The sequence below is a fragment of the Oncorhynchus mykiss genome, chromosome 19 (assembly GCF_013265735.2).
Source record: "Oncorhynchus mykiss isolate Arlee chromosome 19, USDA_OmykA_1.1, whole genome shotgun sequence".
Lineage (NCBI taxonomy): Eukaryota > Metazoa > Chordata > Actinopteri > Salmoniformes > Salmonidae > Oncorhynchus > Oncorhynchus mykiss.
The window spans coordinates 50,439,633-50,460,804 of NC_048583.1; the positions used below are offsets into that span (position 1 = coordinate 50,439,633).

Genomic DNA, 21,172 nt, shown 5'->3' on the forward strand with positions numbered 1-21,172 from the left:
TTGATGTGCAAAACTGATAGAGACATACCCCAAGTGACTTACAGCTGTAATCGCAGCAAAAGGTGGCACTACAAAGTATTAACTTAAGGGGGCTGAATAATTTTGCACGCCCAATTTTTCAGTTTTTGATTTGTTAAAAAAGTTTGAAATATCCAATAAATGTCATTCCACTTCATGATTGTGTCCCACTTGTTGTTGATTCTTCACAAAAAAATACAGTTTTATATCTTTATGTTTGAAGCCTGAAATGTGGCAAAAGGTTGTGTGTGGCAAAGTTCAAGGGGGCCGAATACTTTCGCAAGGCACTGTGTTCAGACAAGTGATGCAGAGTGATATACATAATTGGTAGCCTCACAGCAGTCACCAACACTTTTCACTTGTACCAAAGGAGCTTTCTGACATGGATATTTTGTATTTTATTTAACCAGGCAGGTTAGTTAAGAACAAGTTCTTATTTACAATAACGGCCTAGGAACAGTGGGTTAACTACCTTGTTCAGGGGCAGAACGACAGAATTTTACCTTGTCAGTTTAGGGATTCAATCTAGCAACTTTCAGGTTACTGGCCCAACACTCTAACCACTAGGCTAGCTGCTGCCCCATTACCTGAGAGCATATTTACCAGACTCAGACAGTGGCAATAAGTAGACCACTCTGACTATCTCCAAGAACAGCAGACGCCAAACCAGATACAGGCATACAGCATAATTAGTTGAAATTGTCTTTTTAGTTTAACATTGAAAACCAATTATAAAGCATATCAGAGCCTTAACAAAAAGCCATCATTTAACATAATGCTACTAGACACACACACTCACGTTCAAATGACTCATGTCAGTACATATTCAGTACACTTTCTTCTCATCAACCAAGCTCGATTAAAATGACCTTAGAAACTCTGCTTAGTGTTCTGAGCTGTTTAATACGGATTCCATTAGCGCTTTAACTTTCCCAAAGTTCAGTGCAAGAGATATGAGTCTCCAAATCGACACCGACAAGACAATTCAAAATTGCTTTATAGTGCAGACTAAGAACGTTCCTTGGTGTCTGATGAAGCCTACTGTAGCACCAACTAGTGATTTGTGAATGATCAAACATAAAAACAACTCCAATATAATCAGAGAAGACCAGGGAATGTCAGTCTGGAAAAGAAAAATATACATTTTTAAGGGCTCCATAATTGGCATGTTGAGTCTAACAATCCTAATCTAATCCAAGTGAATGTGGAGGAGTCATATGATGTGTCCTGAAGGAGTGAAACCACTAATAAGACAACCACATCTCTTTCCTCTGGGACACAGAAATGCCAGAATGTAAGTGGTTTGGTGAAACATTTAAGACACGTTTTGGTCGTAAATAAAACATGCAGATGAGGATTTTTGTGTGAAGCTCAATTTCATCAGGGTCTTCATTTAATGCGCAAAGTCTCATTTAGAACACACGCGACTGCCAACGTGAGCTTTGAACACATTACAATGTTGTAACAGCTATGACAAACACTATTAGATTAGTGCTTTCTATAGTTTAAATTACATTGATTCCCTCTCTGCAGACCACACATAAGAGAAACGGCAGCCCTATAAGGCAACACATTTCTAGGTAACAGAAACCCGGAACCCCATTGTCCCTGACACACAATATCATTAATGAAACTAAACAGGTTGGGTTCCATACAGATGTAGGAACTTAATTTGAGCCAGTTTTCTACAGCAGGAAAATAATCTGCACAAACAGGAAATGTGAATTATTATGTGGATTATAATTCATGGCTATTTTTGTTGGGGTTGATACAACTCAAATACACTACAAGTTTGCATTTCCTGTGTAGGAAAATGATCAGCAACAAAGGGTGATTAAATTAAGATCTGTTGACAGTGAATATTTCATACTAACGATATGGGGGAGAGTTCTATGTGATTGATTTACTAAGTAAATCATGCTTCTTCCCTAGGTCTCCAAATGACAAACAGCTTGGTGTGGATGATTCTTACCTTGGCTCTTGTCCTTAGGACTCAAGTGATGGGGAAACATGAAGCTCTCCTCCAGGGACATGTCCAGTAGAGCATGACTGGAGCTGCCAGCTGAAAGCGAGAGAGCGAAAGAGAGAGACAAGTGGTTACATGATTGTTTTTATTGACTGTGTGTCCCTAGTGTTTCCACACAACATGGTTGACAGCAGAGGACTATTAGACAGTGGGACACCAGGCTGTCCTTCCATTTTAAAGTTCAAATGAGAGATATTGTCTACCCTGGGGCCTGTATATCAACACAGCTGCATGAACAGCCAGTTCAATCAAGACAAGTAGATTACTGAAGACGCCACTGACGCAAATTAATATAATGACAAACAAAGTAAAAATCTGTTGTTCTGCCCCTGAGCAAGGCAGTTAACCCACTGTTCCCCAGGTGCTGTGAACGTTGATTAAGGCAGCCCACCGCACCTCTGATTCAGAGGGGTTGGGTTAAATGCGGAAGACACATTTCAGATGAAGGTACTCAGTTGTACAACTGACTAGGTATCCCCCTTTCCCTTACTCAATGTTCTCTGACGAGGCCTTTAAATACAAGTCATTTTCATGGTACCCATTTATTGAATATCCCAATTTAGTTTTCATGAAAAACCGGGACAATAAGTTCCATACAAGGCAACCATTACACAACAGCTCATAACCTTCTCTCTGGATTGACATACAGCATATTAAATCCTCTTGTTGACATAAATTAACAACACAGATCAAACACAAAAGGTTGGGCATGTCTTTTAGACGTGGCAATAAAACCTTTAGCATATTTATAGAGGATGGAACATTAAGATCTTTCACTCATTCGTAGTAGTTAGGAATGCCTCCTCCCTGAATATGTCCTTACATTTCAATAGCATCAGCTGAACTTAATTATTAAGTAAACCCTTGAGCTACAACTTGTCCACACTTACTCAGTTAAATGAGGGTGGAGGGGATCATGCTGTCATCCTGGTCAGTGAGTTTTACATTAAAATAAACCACTTGGATAAACAAATTCTGGAAATCATATTTCACTGCCTGTTTATTTTATACCACAGGAGGCATCCAACGTAATCTGAGATCTCAAGGAAGCTTTCAGAATGTGTTAACAATAAAATATATATAAATAAAGTATTCACAGAAGAGCCATAAACAAGACCAAACAGCAGAGAATATTGCAAGTGTGAGTGTTCTGTTTAACAGAGGCTTAGGGATTCTAAAGCATGAAACACATCTAGAATCTCTGCGGATTGGTACTTATCACAGTGGGAAACCTGTACGTAAATCCGAGACACTCCATTTAGTATGATACGGTGCCTTCAGAAAATATTCATACCCCTTGACTTATTCCTCATTTTGGTGTTACAGCCTGAATAAAGAATGAATTAAATATATGTTTTTTTCTCACCCATCTATACACCATACTCTATAATACAAAGTCTCTAAGAGTTTAGCACACCTGGATTGTACAACATTTTAACATTATTATTTTAAGAATTCTTTAAGCTCTGTAAAATGTGTTGTTGATCATGGCTAGACAGCCATTTTGAAGTCTTGCCATAGATTTTCAAACAGATTTAAGTCAAAACTGTAACTCGGCCACTCAGGAACATTCACTGTCTTCTTGGTAAGCAACTCCAGTGTAGATTTGCCCTTGTGTTTTAGGTTATTGTCCTGCTGAAAGGTGAATTAATCTTCCAGTGTCTGATGGAAAGCAGACTGAATGTCACATCCTGACCATATAGAATCCTTATTTTCTATGGTGGAGTAGGTCAGGGTGTGACTGGGGCGTTAGTCTAGTTTATTATTTCTATGTGGGTGTTCTAGTTTTCATGTTTCTATGTTGGTGATTTGTATGATTCCCAATTAGAGGCAGCTGGTTATCGTTGTCTCTAATTGGGGATCATATTTAAGTAGTGTTTGTTCCCACCTGTGTTTGTGGGATATTGTTTATGGGTGGTTGTATGTCAGCACTCCATTGTCGTCATGTCACGTTTCGTTATTAGTTTATTGTTTTTACTAAGTTTCAATATTAAAAAATTATGTAGAACTCAACATTCGCTGCGCCTTGGTCCGTTTCTACAAACGATCGTGACACTGAAACAGGTTTTCCTACAGGATTTTGCCTGTGCTTCGCTCCATTCGGTGTCTTTTTTATTCTGAAAAACTCCCCAGTTCTTAACGATTACAAGCATACCCATAACATGAAGCAGCCACCACTTGAGTGGTACTCAGAAATGTGTTGTATTGGATTTGACCCAAACATAACACTCTGTATTCAGGACAAAAAGTGAATTGCTTTGACACATTTTTTTTACAGTATTACTTTAGTGCCTTGTTGCAAACAGGATGCATGTTTTGGAATATTTTTATTCTGTACACACTTCCTTCTTTTCACTCTGTCAATTAGGTTAGTATTGTGGCGTAACTACAATGTCGTTGATCAATCATCAGTTCTATCCCATCACAGCCATTACACTCTGTAACTGTTTTAAAGTCACCATTGGCCTCATAGTGAAATCCCTGAGCAGTTTCATTCCTCTCCAGCAACTAAGTTAGGAAGGATGCCTGTATCTGTGTCGTGACTAAGTGTATTGATACACCATCCAAAGTGTAATTAATAACTTCACCAAGCTCAAAGGGATATTCAATGCATGCTTTTTAAAAATGTGTGATACCAATAGGTGCCCTTCTTTGCGAGGCATTGGAAAACCTCCCTGGTCTTTGTGGTTGAATCTGTGGTTGAAATTCACTACTCGACTGACGGACCTTACACACAGAGTGAGTCCATGCAACCTATTAAGTGACTTGTTAACTTAAGCAACTTTTTACTCCTGAACTTATTTAGGCTTGCCATAACCTAGAGTTTGAATACTTACGGACTCAAGACATTTCAGCTTTTCTTTTTTAATTTATTTGTTATATATATGTTTAAAAAAACATAATTCCACTTTGACATTATGGGGTATTGTGTGTAGGTGTAGTGATAAAACAAAATCTACATTTAATCCAGTTTAAATTCAGGCTATAACACAACAAAATGTGGAAAAATTCCAGTGGTGTAAATACTTTCTGAAGGCAATGTATTTTACATTTCGTATAGTATGTATTAGTTTGAGGATGTCCATCATCCATTTCGTATGGTATGTATTAGTTTGTGGATGTCCATCATCCATTTCGTATGGTATGTATTAGTTTGTGGATGTCCATCATCCATTTCGTATGGTATGTATTAGTTTGTGGATGTCCATCATCCATTTCGTATGGTATGTATTAGTTTGTGGATGTCCATCATCCATTTCGTATGGTATGTATTAGTTTGAGGATGTCCATCATCCATTTCGTATGGTATGTATTAGTTTGTGGATGTCCATCATCCATTTCGTATGGTATGTATTAGTTTGTGGATGTCCATCATCCATTTCGTATGGTATGTATTAGTTTGTGGATGTCCATCATCCATTTCGTATGGTATGTATTAGTTTGTGGATGTCCATCATCCATTTCGTATGGTATGTATTAGTTTGTGGATGTCCATCATCCATTTCGTATGGTATGTATTAGTTTGTGGATGTCCATCATCCATTTCGTATGGTATGTATTAGTTTGAGGATGTCCATCATCCATTTCGTATGGTATGTATTAGTTTGTGGATGTCCATCATCCATTTCGTATGGTATGTATTAGTTTGTGGATGTCCATCATCCATTTCGTATAGTATGTGTTAGTTTGTGGATGTCCATCATCCATTTCGTATGGTATGTATTAGTTTGTGGGTGTCCATCATCCATTTCGTATAGTATGTATTAGTTTGTGGATGTCCATCATCCATTTCGTATGGTATGTTCCGAATTAAAATTCGCATGATAGGTTACGAATTTGCAAAACATACGATATGTTATGAATTTGCAAAACAAATGATGTGTTAACAATTCAAATTTGCTGTGGCTAAGGTTAACTAGGCTAGGGGTTAGGGTATGAGGTTAAGGTTAGGAGTTAGGTTAAATGGTTAAGGTTAGGGGAAGAGTTAGCTAAAAGGGTTATGGATATGGTTAGGGGAAGGGTTATCTAAAATGCAAAGTAGTAAAAAAGCTGCTAATTAGTTCAAATGCTAAAGTTGTCTGTGAAGAGATTCGAACATGCAACCTTTGCATTGTTATACCTTCACTTTATACGCGTGACCGACCACCCTCCTTAAGTTTTGACTTAACCTTTTACTACAGTATGCTAAATCAGGGTCACACAGGCTGCTTCTTAGTAGTCTTAAACAAGTCTACTTGGAAACAAAATAATTGTAAAAAATTAAGACACCTGCACCATGTCAGATATACAGTATATTTGAAATGTATTCAATTTTGAGTTTGCATCCCAATATTACACTTTATATACAGTGCCAGAGGGGTTGGGTTAAGTGTGTAAGATACATTTCAGTTGAATGCATTCAGTTGACTAGGTAACTGACTAGGTATTCCCCTTTCACTTTCCCAGCCAAAAGTTTGGACACACCTACTCATTCAAGGGTTTTTCTTTATATTTACTAATTTCTACATTGTAGAATAATAGTGAAGACATCAAAACTATGAAATAACACATATGGAATCACGTAGTAACCAAAAAAAGTGTGAAACACTTAGGGCTATAACCAAATAGGGCTATCTTTTTTTTAACAATCTTTATTAATGATGAAATTATGAAAAATATGAATAACAATCCACCCATGAGGCCAAAGGGGGCGCTTTTGGTCATTGACTGCAGGAAAGGGAAGGAACCTTCTGTCTTATGTAACCATACCAAACGTAACATATCATACTACAACTTGACTTTTAGCCAATCAGAGAGCACGAACATCCACATGGGGGAGCCAACAAAAAAATGAAAAAAATAAGGCATTTTCTCCATACATCCACGGATGAGCCAGTCACACGTCATATCTAATATAAGCTATGGGATGGTAGCTAGCCAAGTGCACAGACGCAATTCACACAACACTAAATACTTCCTCTAAGCTTGCTAACCACTGTAGCTCGTATTGACATTATAATTCAATCACAATGGTTTAGCTAGTTTCCATGAAACACCTGCCTGTGTTAGCTGCCGAGTTAGTTCAGTGTCCTTAACTAGCTAATTAGCTATATTGTGCTAGCTAGCGAATATGCTAAAGTTAGCTAGCTAGCTAAACATTTGGCTATGGGCTGGCACTGGTAATATGGGATTATGGAGAGTGAATTAAACTGTTTCTTCATCATCTTGATAGGTAGTTATCTAGCTGTGGCCAACTGGCTAGTATTAACAAGAGATTTCTATAAAATAACAACATTATTACAGCTAGCTACTGCCACCTTCTGGCTTGGAGTATTTTAACAAGGCTAAGTGGCTGACGACTTCCAAGGTCTTCGTTTAAACACAAAGACCTCTATAAAACACTACTCATGTTTCCTGATCCCTCTGACTCAACCATTACGGAGAAAACACATGGATTTCACGTGATCACGTGATCTTATGTGAAATTAACATGATAACATGAAATTACACATGTGAAAATGTGATCACATGAAATTTCATGTGAAATCACGTGATTTTCCACGTGCAATTATGTGGTTGTTCTGTGGGGGAAGGCTCCAGGCTATCAACACGCTTTACATCTCTGACTCCCCAAACAAGAACTCAGCAGAAAGGACTGAAATAGATCAAATGTGAATAAACAGATTAATTATAGAAAGCAAGCCGAATTAGAAACAACCATCACCAAGTTGTGACCACAACACAGTCACTCAAAAATAAACTGTACATGACAGTTTTAGCTCTATGGAGTGGAGGGCAGCAAGGACACAAGGCCAACAATCAGAGCCCTGGGGGTTAATGGAACAATCATGTGACACACCCCCATGGTCCAGTTTGGATCAATACACACTAACAGGGACAGGGGGTTTCACAGTGGGTCGGCATAACTCAACAGCACTGGACAAAAGAGACAATTAAAATAAGACTATACTAGTATTGTATGAAAAGCTCACATGACAATGGACAGTCTGTATGTTGCCAGATGCCCAATAAAAACATAAGAGACAAGGTCACATTGGCCATGCTTGAGAAATGTTGTTATTAAAAACAGTTCGCTAAATGAGGTCAGACTGTAAATACAGTATTTAGAGTAAGATGCCACAGCTTCACTGCAAACACCAATATATTTTCTCAGTTTATATGCCCATTTCACAAAGACCGCTTGGGATTCAAAAGCTATAAAAAGGCCCTTGGCTTCAGAATAAAGCAATTGTGGGTTCAAAAACATGCTGAAGAAAACACTAAAACTCATAAATGTATGTTTACTTTGGGTGTGTTGGCTTGTTGGCTAGCTACTGGCTACCAAATATGGCAAAGCATAACGAATTGTTTGACTGTGTAGCCCTTTCCTGCAGTAAATTGAGCTAGTGGCCTCGTGTGGAATTGTATTAATATTTTTCAAAACAAAACAAAAACAGATGAAAATCAGATGTTTCTATGTCAAATGGTTTTGTTATATTTCAGTCTTCTGTAATGTATATAAAGTGTAATATTGGGATGCAAACTTAAGATTGAATACATTTCAACTCTATGGTACAGGTGTGTTCTTTTTTTAATCCCGTAACCAAAGATGGTACCTGGAATACGACTTTCCCTTCGCGGATCCTTTGTCTGCACCGCCCAGGGCATTTGAACTGATTCCAGAGGCCAACCCAAAACAAAGCCGTCGGAGGAGAGGGTGCTGGAGCGGTCTTCTAGTGAGGCTTCAGATGTGCGCACACCACCCACCGCTTCCGTGTATATTACTCATTAAATGTCCAGTCCCTAGTTAACAAAGTTGACGAAATTAAGGCAAGAGTTCCTTTCCAAAGAGATATCCGGGATTGTAACATACATACGTGAAACATACTGTAACATATGTTTCACGGAGACATGGCTAGCTGGGGACATGCTGTCGGAGTCCGTACAGCCAACGGGATTTTCAGTGCATCGCGCCGACAAGAGCAAACATCTCTCTGGTAAGAAGAAGGGCGGGGTGTATGTTTCATGATTATAACAACATACGAGAACTCAAGTCCTTTTGTTCACCTGAGCTAGAATTCCTCCAAATCAAATGGTGACCATATTACCTCGCAAGAGAACTCTCCTCGGTTATCCTCACAGCCCTGCATAACGCCCAGCAAGCAGATACCACGACCGCCATCACGGAACTTCACTGGACTTGATGCAAATTGGAAACCATATATCCTAAGGCTGCATTTATTGTAATCATGGCAAGGCGACTGGAAACATGACCGAATGCAATTCTCTCCATAAGGCAATCAAACAAGCAAAGTGTCAGTATAGAGACAAAGAGGAGTCCCAATTCAACGGCTCAAACACGAGATGTATGTGGCAGGGTCTACAATCACGGATTACAAAAAGAAAACCTGCCCCGTCGCGGACATTGACGTCTTGCTCCCAAAAAAATTAAACAACTTCTTTGCGCGCTTTGAGGACAATACAGTGCCACCGACACGGCCCGCTACCAAAGACTGTGGGCTCTCCTTCTCCGTGGCCTACGTGTGTAAAACATTTAAACGTGTTAACCCTCGCAAGGCTGCTGGCCCAGACGGCATCCCTAGCTGTGTCCGCAGAGCATGCGTAGACCAGCTGGCTGGTGTGTTTACGGACAAAATTGGATTTGATTTTGACTGTATTTCAGCTCCATCACATAAGCCTGGGTTCATAACCCCCCTGCCGTGCTGCACATCTAGTCAAACTTCAAAGGTTATTCCTGGTGTACCAGGCACACACTACAAAAACTCCACACTTGGTAACAATGTGGAATGTCTACTCTTGATAAGAGCCTTTTGGGTACGATTGAGTGGTTTTAATTGTTTGCATGACTTAAATTTCACCTCACACCTTCCATTTTCTGACGAAGTCTGATAAGCAGAAGTAACACCTACAGAAAAACATTTAAATTGCCACACAAAATGGACTTGAAAGATTTTCAGGGAAAACTGTAGCCCACAGTTCTCACACTGGAGTGTTTTCCTCATTATATTTTCAAAGTCCATTTTTCTTCCAAGGGTAACAGTACATACTGGGTTAGTTTCAAGTTTCAAGTTGTAATGTCACGTGCAGAAGTACAGTGAAATGCCTTTCTTGCAAGCTCCAAACCCAACAATGCCGTAATCAATATCAATGTAGTATTAAAAATAACACAAGGTAGAACAAAAACAAGCGTGAAATAGAAATAAGAAGAGCACGAGAATGTAAGTAAGTATTCTATATACAGGCTCAGTCAGTTCCAGTACCATATTTACAATGTGAAGGGATACTGGAGTGATAGAGGTACAGGGCCTTCAGGAAGTATTCACACCACTTGATCTTTTCCACATTTTGTCTTGTTACAGTCTGAATTTAAAATGTATCCGATTTTTTTTGTCACTACGCCTACACATAATACCCCATAATGTCTAAGTGGAATTACGTTTTTCAAAATGTTTACTCATTAATTAAAAATGAAAAGCTGAAATGTTTTGAGTCTATCAGTATTCAACCCCATTCTGATGGCAAGCCTAAATGAGTTCAGGAATAAAGATATGCTTTACAAGTCACATAATAAGTTCCATGGACTCAATCTGTGTGCAATAATAGTGTTTACTGACATTAGGTAGTCAGTAAACACTATTATTGCACACAGATTGAGTCCATGGAACTTATTGTACCCCACACATACAGTTAGTTATCTGTGAGGTCCCTCAGTCAAGCAGTGAATTTCAAACACAGACTCAACTACAAAGACCAGGGAGGTTTTGGCTTAAATGTACTTGCACATTTATGGCAAGACCTGAAAATTGTTGTCTAGCAATGATCAACAAACAATTTGACAGAGCTTGAAGAATTGTGAAAAGAATAACAGACTATTGTTGCACAATCTGGTGTGGAAAACTCTTAGAGACTTACCTGGAAAGACGCATGCCGCAAAAGGTGCTTTTACACAAAGCACTGACTCAGGGCTGTAATCACTTACCTAATTCAAATATTTCTGTATTGAATTGTTTATAAGTTTGCAAACATTTCCAAAACATGTTTTCACTTTGTGATTATGGGATGTTGTGTGTAAATGGGTGTGTAAAAAATATATGAATCCATTTTGAATTCAGGCTGTAACACAACAAAATGTGGAATAGGTCAAGGGGTGTGAATACTTTCTGACAGCACTGTAGATATGTAGAGGGGTAGGTGACTAGGCATCAGGAGATATGATAAACAGAATAGCAGCAGAATATATGATGATTGTATGTGAGTGGGTGTGAGTGTGTTTAGAGTCAGTATAAATATAAATATATCTTCATATTATGTGTTTGACCAAATTAAGTGAGCGTTTGTGTGTGTGTTGGAGTGTCAGTGTGCATGAGTGTGTATAGCACTGTGAGTGTGTGTAGAGACTTGTAAAAAATGTTTTATAAATACAATGGTCAACTCAGATAGTCTGTGTAGCCATTTTGAGCTTGGCCACAGTGATGCATTGGCTGTCCACACCACCATCTGTAGCGCCATGCGATCGAGGGCAGTGCTATTTCTTCTCAATGGTACAACTGTATAACTTTTTGAGGATTTGAGGGCCCATGCCAAACCTTTTCAACCTCCTGAGGGGAAAGAGGCGTTGTAGTGTGTTCTTCATGACTGTGCGCCTGTGTGGACCATTTTAGAGATTTGAAGACCAAGGAACTTGATGCTCTCGACACGCTTGGTAATAAACTGAGCTGAGCTGATACTGAGCTATTTCAGGTATTTCCAAACTGTATTCTGACCAAAAGAGTGCCCAAAATGTATAATACTTTATCTCATCTGCAAGAAAATTAAGTCATTCACAGAAAAGATCTTTGGAAGGGAGCCATTTATTTCCAATCTTGTTTTAATGAAAACCATATCCAAATCCTGAGGCATGATTCGTTATAGAGACACATCAACAACAATCAGTGGTCTGCATAATTCCCAGCTGACACTAGTTTACACTGCAAACAATAATGAGTCGGTAAGACCACCCCGGGACATGGCAGAATGGTTGACTAACGTCATCAGGACAGCCTCTGTTCGCTGGGTTTATACTGTTTGAGTCATCCACTGTCTATTCATTCAGAAAAGGCTACACATATCACACATGTTGGTGTTAGAAGCTCTGCAGGATGTCAAGAAAGAATGGTGCTGTGCCCACTGAGAGGGGATGTCCAGAGGGATACACCAATAATGGAGCTTTGACAGTGCATGGGCAATTTACTGGAGCTAAAAGGCCTAGACCATGGTGCTGTTCTTCCAATGCACCATTAAATGCCTGTACAACTCACTCCTTTCCATCTTTCATAGGTCATTAGAAAATGAACAAAGCTTTAAAGTTCTTTACTGACTATAAACAACCGGAACTGAATAAGACTGGAAACTGAAAGCAGCACAACAAAAAACTCTCAAGACAGTCAATTTACTCTCAAGACAGTTACAGAAAGATCCCAGAATCATATCAAAATGTTCTGAGCATCAGTGTTATTACCTTTTATAGCATTTTCCTATTAGCTGAAGGTCCAAGTAGTATAATTAATTAAACCAATGACTACTGTCAACAACACATGCTTTGATGAATGTAACAAGACCTGCCAAAAGGAATCATCATTATTCTTTATTCACAAAGGATTTTTTTTGTGGTGATATGACCTGGACAATTTATCCTGACAAATGAGCTTGGTGCTGATCAAACCCACTACCTTCAAACACATTTAACCACAGGGGTATACATTATCACCATTTGAAGAAAACATGGAGGAATAACACTATGCTATGAGCTTAAAATAGAAGTAACTTATGGACATTGGGTTCCCTTGTCAAAGGAGATCAGGATTTTAGAATAAGTGCCTCTTTTTTATTTATTCGTTTTTTTTACATGTACTCCCCCTTTTCTCCCCAATTATGTGATATCCAATTGCGATTCAATTACAACCTTGTCTCATCACGGCAACTCCCAGATGGGCTCGGGAGAGTCGAAGGTCGATTCAAGTGCCTTAACACCCGCTCGCTTAACCCGGAAGCCTGCCGCACCAATGTGTCGCAAGAAACACAGTTCAACTGACGACCGTAGTCAGCCCCAGCCAAACCCTCCTCTAGCCAGGACGATGCTGGGCCAATTGTGCGCCTCCCTATATGACTCCCAGCTATGGGATCGAACCCCAGGCTGTAGTGAAGCCGCAATAATCGGGAGGCCAAGAGTGCCTCTTTTTAAATCCCACATTTATAAAAAACTGATTTTAATGTGTGATTTTATTTAGGTATTTTGTTTAACTTCTGTCTCTGTATCTTTGTAGTGCTTTTATTTATTTATATGATTTGACTTTGATCATTTGTTATTGAAAAGTACTCTAGAAATAGTTATTATTATTACTGTTAAAAAATAGCATAGTGAATTTTCTCATAGTTTGTGCGTCCGTCTATAGTGACTGTAAAATACAGCTTCAACATCCGTATAACACCTTGACAATATCATCTGACCCTGAGACATTAGTGAGTAAAGCAGTTGTGTTTGACCTTGAATACAAACCAGATCTCTGCTCTCTGAGGCTAAGGAGTAAAGTACAGCCACATCCAAAATTATTGTCACCCTTGATGAACATGAGCAAAAAATGATGTATAAAATAAATAATACAAATACTGAGCTATAATGTAATACTTTCTGCACCCTCCCCTTGAGAGGATAACAACACAGCCTTTTTAATGTTTTATGATATTGGTAGGGGTCTTAGACCATTACTCCATACAGAATCTTTCCCGGTCCTGGAGATCCTCCAGTCTGTACTTATGGACTGCCCTCTTCAATTCAAACCACAGGTTTTCAATGGGGTTCATGTCCGGAGACTGAGATGACCATCGCAAAATGTTGATTTTTGGTCAATTAACCATTTCTTTGTAGATTTTGATTTGTGCTTGTGGTCATTGTCTTGGAAGATCAACTTGCGGCCAAGTTTCATCCACCTGGCTAGAGGCAACCAGATGTTTTGCTAAAATGTCCTGGTACTTGGTAGTTCATGATGCCGTTGACTATAACAAGGGTCCCAGGACTAGTGGAAGCAAAACAGCCCCAGAACACTAAAGATCTACCACAATATTTTACAGTAGGTATGAGATTATTTTCTGCATATGCCTTTTGTCCTATACTTGGCACTCCGGTATCGCTTGCCATGCGGTAGTAGAGAGAACAGTCTATGACTGGGGTGGCTGGGGTCTTTGACAATTTCTCGGGCCTTCCTCTGACACCGCCTGGTGTAGAGGTCCTGGATGGCAGGCAGCTTTGCCCCAGTGATGTACTGGGCCGTACGCACTACCCTCTGTAGTGTCTTGCAGTCAGAGGCCGAGCAATTGCCGTACCAGGCAGTGATGCAACCGGTCAGGATGCTCTCGATGTTGCAGCTGTAGAACCTTTTGAGGATCTCAGGATCCATGCCAAATCTTTTTAGTTTCCTGAGGGGGAATAGGCTTTGTCGTGCCCTCTTTTCACGACTGTCTTGGTGTGTTTGGACCATTCTAGTTTGTTGGTGATGTGGACACCAAGGAACTTGAAGCTCTCAATCTGCTCCACTACAGCCCCGTCGATGAGAATGGGCGCGTGCTCGGGTCTCCTTTTCCCGTAGTCCACAATCATCTCCTTAGTCTTGGTTACATTGAGGGATAGTTTGTTTTTCTGGCACCACGCGGACAGGTCTCTGACCTCCTCCCTATAGGCTGTCTTGTCGTTGTCAGTGATCAGGCCTACCACTGTTGTGTCGTCTGCAAACTTAATGATGGTGTTGGAGTCGTGCCTGGCCATGCAGTTGTGGGTGAACAGGGAGTACAGGAGGGGACTGAGCATGCACCCCTGGGGAGCTCCAGTGTTGAGGATCAGCGTGGCAGATGTGTTGCTGCCTACCCTCACCACCTGGGGGAGGCCCGTCAGGAAGTCCAGGATCCAGTTGCAGAAGGAGGTGGTTAGTCCCAGGATCCTTAGCTTAGTGATGAGCTTTGAGGGTACTATGGTGTTCAACGCTGAGCTGTAGTCAATGAATAGCATTCTCACATAAGTGTTCCTTTTGTCCAGCTGGGAAAGGGCAGTGTGGAGTGCAATTGAGATTGCATAATCTGTGGATCTGTTTGGGCGGTATGCAAATTGGATTGGGTCTAGGGTTTCTGGGATAATGGTGTTGATGCGAGCCAGTACCAACCGTTCAAAGCACTTCATGGCTACAGACATGAGAGCTACAGGTCTGTAGTCATTTAGGCAGGTTGCCTTTGTGTTCTTGGGCACAGGGACTATGGTGGTCTGCTTGAAACATGTTGATATTACAGACTCAATCAGGGAAATGTTGAAAATATCAGTGAAGACACCTGCCAGTTGGTCAGCACATGCCCGGAGTACATGTCCTGGTAATGCGTCTGGCCCAGCAGCCTTGTGTATGTTGACCTGTTTAAAGGTCTTATTCACGTTGGCTACAGAGAAAGTAATCACACAGTTATCCAGAACAGCTGATGCTCTCATGCATGCCTCAGTTTTGCTTGCCTCGAAGCGAGCATAGAAGTGATTTAGCTCGTCTGGTAGGCTCATGTCACTGGGCAGCTTGCGGCTGTGCTTCCCTTTGTAGTCTATAATTCTTTGCAAGCCCTGCCACATAAGACAAGCGTTGGAGCCGGTGTGGTATGATTCAATCTTAGCCCTGTATTGACGCTTTGCCTGTTTGATGGTTTGTCTCAGGGCATAGCAGGATTTCTTGTAAGCTTCCGTGTTAGAATCCCGCATCTTGAAAGCAGCAGCTCTACCCTTTAGCTCAGTGCAAATGTTGCCTGTAATCCATGGCTTCTGGTTGGGGTACGTACGTACAGTCACTGTGGGGCTGACGTCCTCGATGCACTTATTGATAAAGCCAGTGATTGATGTGGTGTGGCTCAATGCCATCAGAATAGTCCCGGAACATGTTGCAGTCTGTGATAGCAAAACAGTCCTGTAGTTTAGCATCTGCTTCATCTGACCACTTTTTTATAGACCGAGTCACTGGTGCTTCCTGCTTTCATTTTTGCTTGTAAGCAGGAATCAGGAGGATAGAGTTGTGGTCGGATCTACCAAATGGAGGGCGAGGGAGAGTTTTGTACGCGTCTCTGTGTGTGGAGTACAGGTGATCTAGATATCCCACTAGCTGAATATCCATGTCGTCATTCAGCCACGATTCCATGAAACATTGGATATTACCGTTTTTGATGTCCCGTTGGTAGGATATTCGTGATCGTACTTCGTATAGTTTATTGTCCAATGATTGCACGTTGGCGAGTAGTATTGGTGGTAACGGCAGCTTTCCCACTCGCCTTTTCCGGGTCCTGACCAGCCATCCGGCTCTTTGTCCTCTGTACCTGTGTAGCTTCCTCTTGCAAATAACAGGGATGTTGGCCATGTCGGGTGTTTGGAGAATGTCCTGTGCGTCTTGGTTGTTGCAGAAAAAATCTTTGTCTAATCCGAGTTGAGTGATCGCTGTCCTGATATCCAGAAGCTCTTATTTTGCCATAAGATACGGTTGCAGAAACATTATGTACAAAATAAGTTACAAATAACTTGAAAAAAAACCCCACATAATAGCACAATATCTTGGGCGCCTGTAAAACTGCTGCCATTTCTTTCGGCGCCACTTTACAGTAGAATCAAGGGAAATTGTGAAATTATTTAGGACCTTTAACCTTTTCATACATGAGTTCCAAATATCTCTAACGGTCACCCCAGCGTGAGTTTTTTGATGCACGTGATGTTAGAATGTTCTCTCCATTCCAGAATGTGATTGTTACGCAACAGTACATTTAATCCACGCTGCCCTCAAACCAAGGCACACAGCCTGTTTATATTTATAGGCTGTTTTCAACTTGTCAATTTCAAATTATTTTCTAAGAACCGTTTGAATTGGGGTGTGTTCCGCCTCCTCATTCATTCACATAAAGTAGTTATTTTTACTTTTTAGGACAAAATACATTTTTTGGACATTTCTGACCCAGACAAAATTCCCCAAGCACTTCCCAATTGTTTGTGCAGTTCAAGGCTGCAGACATTTGAGCATCTCTTGTCAGAACAGGATCTGCACACAGGTGTTCACATTTTCCTTCTCTTGCCCGCATTGCAGTCATTTTTGTTTTCATTACCGATAATAACTTTGGAAATGTGTGCGTTTCTATCAAAGTAAGTGACTTATAATAGTTTCTGTATGTCATTTCTACTGTATCTCACTGTGTTTATGGAGCATAATATATTTGTGTATATTCCTTATAACCGCGGACATGCGAGGTAACGTTATTCATTTCATAACCTTTATGGTGTTATATTCAATCGTGTTTATGTAGCTAGCTACATTCTTCTATTGGCGCTGTAAAACAATGCTAAATGCATCAGAGAAGTATTAGCTTGTGTTGTATTTTGAAGCTAACCTAGCCTTATGACTCCCAAGTGGCGCAGTAGTTTAATACACAGCATCTCAGGGTTAAAGGTGTCATTACAGACACCCTGGTTCAAATCCAGTCTGTGGTTCTATCAAAGTAAGTGCCTTACTATGTTATAATAGTTTCTGTATGTGAACTGTATGTCCAATTACAAAAAAATACCTTGTTCAGTAATCATCTCACCTGTTAGTTGGCGGGGAACTATGTTGCCATTGAGGGCAGCAGTGTCGATCAGATGGAAAAATATCTTCTTATACCACGTGGTCATTTTCTGAGTGCATTCCACAAAGCTGTTTATCATGGCCGCCTTATCCAGTGCCCCCATTTTGAGGTTATAGTCAAGCACACAGTCTGGTCTGATTTATCTCTCTCCCGTCAGGTGGTCCGCCTTCCCTGTGGCCGACATGGTTGCTGTATGGACAGTGGAGAGGACACGGACGTCTCGTTTGTCATGCCACCTTACTGTCAGCTGTTGACCATTCTCCTTGAACTCCACCTCCCCTCTCTCAATCTTCCTGCGTCCTAATGCCGGCATCCCCTTCCTGTTTGAACTGACTGTGCCACATGCCCCTGTGCTTTTGGAGAGCAGATGCTGGAAGATTTCTTACTTTGTATAACGGGTCATTTAGGATGGCAGTAGCATTGTTGACGAAATGTAGGCATCGCAGCAGAACTAGGAAGCGATCTTGGGAAAAGAGGGTGGCAAAGAAGGGAGTTGCAAACATAGGATCTGTGCTCCAGTATTCTCTTAGGGAGTTCTTCTTTACTATTCCCATGAGAAGGACTGTCACCAGGAAGGTATACATTTCACTAATTGTGGTTGTCACCCATTTAGCGAGTTTCCCCCTCACTCCTGGCTCACTCTTCTCCTGTAGCTCTAAGGCATAGTAATTGGTCTCGTCTACTATGTCTCCCACCAGCTCCACCTGTCAGAAACAACTTGAAGCACTCTGCCTCAGATGGAAATGGCAAGGGGCGTTGCACTCCAGACTGGGACTCATCAAAGCAAACAGCAGGGCCAGGAGGGGTGAAATGGCTGGCGGCCTTCCAGCTCCCACATAACTCCTGTACTGTCAGTCTGCCTCCATCACCAACAGCATCTTCAAAGGGAGCTGGGACTTCGTCAGTGGACACGGAGTCCTCAGATTCAGGGTTCTCAATGATTACAAGGTTGGGGGGCAGCTCCTCACTGTCAGAATCTGATTCCTGACTTTCATTCTCAGACTCATTGTCAAGTGAATGGTGGGATGTGAACGATGGTAGATGACAAACAGCCTTCAACATGCATACTATAAACAGACCATTACTCATCTTGTCTTCTCTTATTATCTTTGGTTTCTCTGAGAGAAAAAAAAGAATGGTGGTGAGGAGAAACTACCCATCGTCGGATTACTTTTGATTTCTAGAAAGTGTTTTACCCAATTATTTTGATCAATGGTGAGCTCACCCATGATGTGATTAATTATAATAGTAATTGCTATTAGCTAATTCATAGTTTATGTCAGCCGAGAGTTATAAAAATATGACCGCTATATGTTACGTCAATCTTTCCTCAGTTAGCGCTAGGACAAATGTAGCCTACATTTTTTGGGTTTGGATGATTGTGTTATGCTGTAGATACTTCTGTGAATGTCTGAACATTGCATCCAAAAATAAACTGCTCACATTCTGGACATAACTTTCTAAGGACTGTGTTTGTGCAAAATGTTTCTGAAAAAACAGTGTGGCCAGCTCAAATGCTGATTGTTGCGTCATTCGAAACTGGCCATTCTAAATAAGCCTTCTAAATAAGCGTTCTAAATAAGCCTTCTAAATAAGCGTTCGAATCACACCGGTTTTATCGTACGCTACATGGACCACTGTAGAATGATCACACCTGTGTGTTGGTACGTGTGAAATGGTTAACGTTGCAGTGACACATCCGTAACCTGAGCAGAAACCAGATTGCATATCAGAGAAAATACTACAGGCATCAAGAAAACCAGTTAGTTAATTATTGCCAAGTTTTTCCAACACTTTTGATAAGAGAAATAGAAATTGGATTATAACAGTTAGGATCAGCTTGATCTCCCCCTTTAAATAAAGGACAAACCGTGGCTGCCTTCCAAGCAATGGGAACCTCCCCAGAGAGGAGAAACAGGTTAAAATGGTCAGAGATAGGCTTGGCAATGATAGGGGCAGTAACCTTAAAGAAGAAAGGGTCTAAACCATTTGACCCAGATGTTTTTGTGGGGTCAAGTTTAAGCAGCTCCTTTAGCACCTCGGACTCAGTGACCGCCTGCAGGGAGAAACTTTGTAGCTGGGCAGGGGGAAAAGAGGGAGGAGCATCAGGGCTATTCGCATTAGAAGGGGTGGGAGATGAGGAAATGTTGGACGGGCAAGGAGGCATGGTTGAGTCAAATAGGAATCCTGACTTAATGAAGTGGTGATTAAAGAGCTCAGCCATTTGCTTCTTGTCAGTAACAACCACACCATCAACATTAAGGGGTATGGGCAGCTGTGAGGAGAAGGGTTTATTCTCCAGGTCCATTTTCCAGAACTTCTTGGGGTTAGACCCACAGAGAGAGAACTGCTTCTTAAAATAACTAACTATGGCCTTCTGGATAGACTGAGTGCACTTATTTCTCATTTATCTGAACGAGAGCCAGTCAGCCCGAGTATGCGTGTGCCGAGCCTTTCGTCAAATGGAATTCTTGAGGTGGAACAAGCGTCTTCGACAGCTGATTCTATACCAATTTACATAGGCCAGGTCATGGCCAGGTCCCATTGCAGAGGCCAGGTCCCATTGCTTTAGGACTTGGACAGGTGGTTTAAGCATGTCCCAGTTTAGGTCACCTAGCAGGACACATTCAGACTTAGTGTAAGGGGCCATGAGAGAGTTTAGGGCATTTAGGGTACAGGTCAGTGTTGATGGTGGACAATAACACCCAGCAATAGTCACCAAAGAGCTATTTTATATTTTAATGCTTAAAACCAGCAAATAAATTGTTCGGGGAAAGACTTGGAAGAGACAAGGTGTTCCTTGGTAATGACTGGCACACCTTTGGAAGATCTGTCTTGCCGAAAAAGGTTATAACCAGAAAGGTTAACATCATTGTTCAAAACACTATTTCTTAACCACGTCCCAGCGACTCGCTCAATACGGAAGTGGTCAAATGACAAGAAGGCTACGCTACAGGACTGTTTTGCTAGCACAGACTGGAATAGTGACCGTGCGTACATACCCCAACCAGAAGTGATGGATTACAGGCAGCATCCACACTGAGCTAAAGGCTAGAGCTGCCTCTTTCAAGGAGCGAGACTCGAACCAGGAAGCTTATTAGGAATTCCGCTATGCCCTCCAATGAACCATCAAACAGGCAAAGTCTCAATAGAGGACCAAGATCAAATAGTACTACACCGGCTCCGACGCTCGTCAGATGTGGCAGGGCTTGCAAACCATTACAGACTACAAAGGGAAGCACAGACGAGAGCTGCCCAGTGACACGAGCCTAACAGAAAAAGCTAAACTAGTTCTATGCTCTCTTCGAGGCAAAAAACACTGAAACATGCATGAGAGCACCAGCTGTACCGGGCAACTGTGTGATCCCATTCTCTGCAGCCGATGTGAGTAAGACGTTGATACAGGTCAACATTCACAAGGCCGCAGGGCTAGACGGCTTACCAGGAAGTGTACTCTGCGAGCTTGCACTG

General features: G+C 41.1%; 1 protein-coding gene across 2 annotated transcripts in view; it reads right to left on the reverse strand.

Annotated features, from left to right (window-relative positions):
- LOC110498079 (leukocyte tyrosine kinase receptor) overlaps positions 1-21,172 on the reverse strand; it is an 87,794-nt gene that overhangs the window by 61,515 nt on the left and 5,107 nt on the right. For both annotated transcript variants that reach the window (XM_036955023.1, XM_036955022.1), the window contains exon 2: positions 1,991-2,080. In XM_036955023.1, coding sequence (XP_036810918.1) covers positions 1,991-2,080 — 90 coding nt within the window. The remainder of the gene's footprint in view (positions 1-1,990; positions 2,081-21,172) is intronic.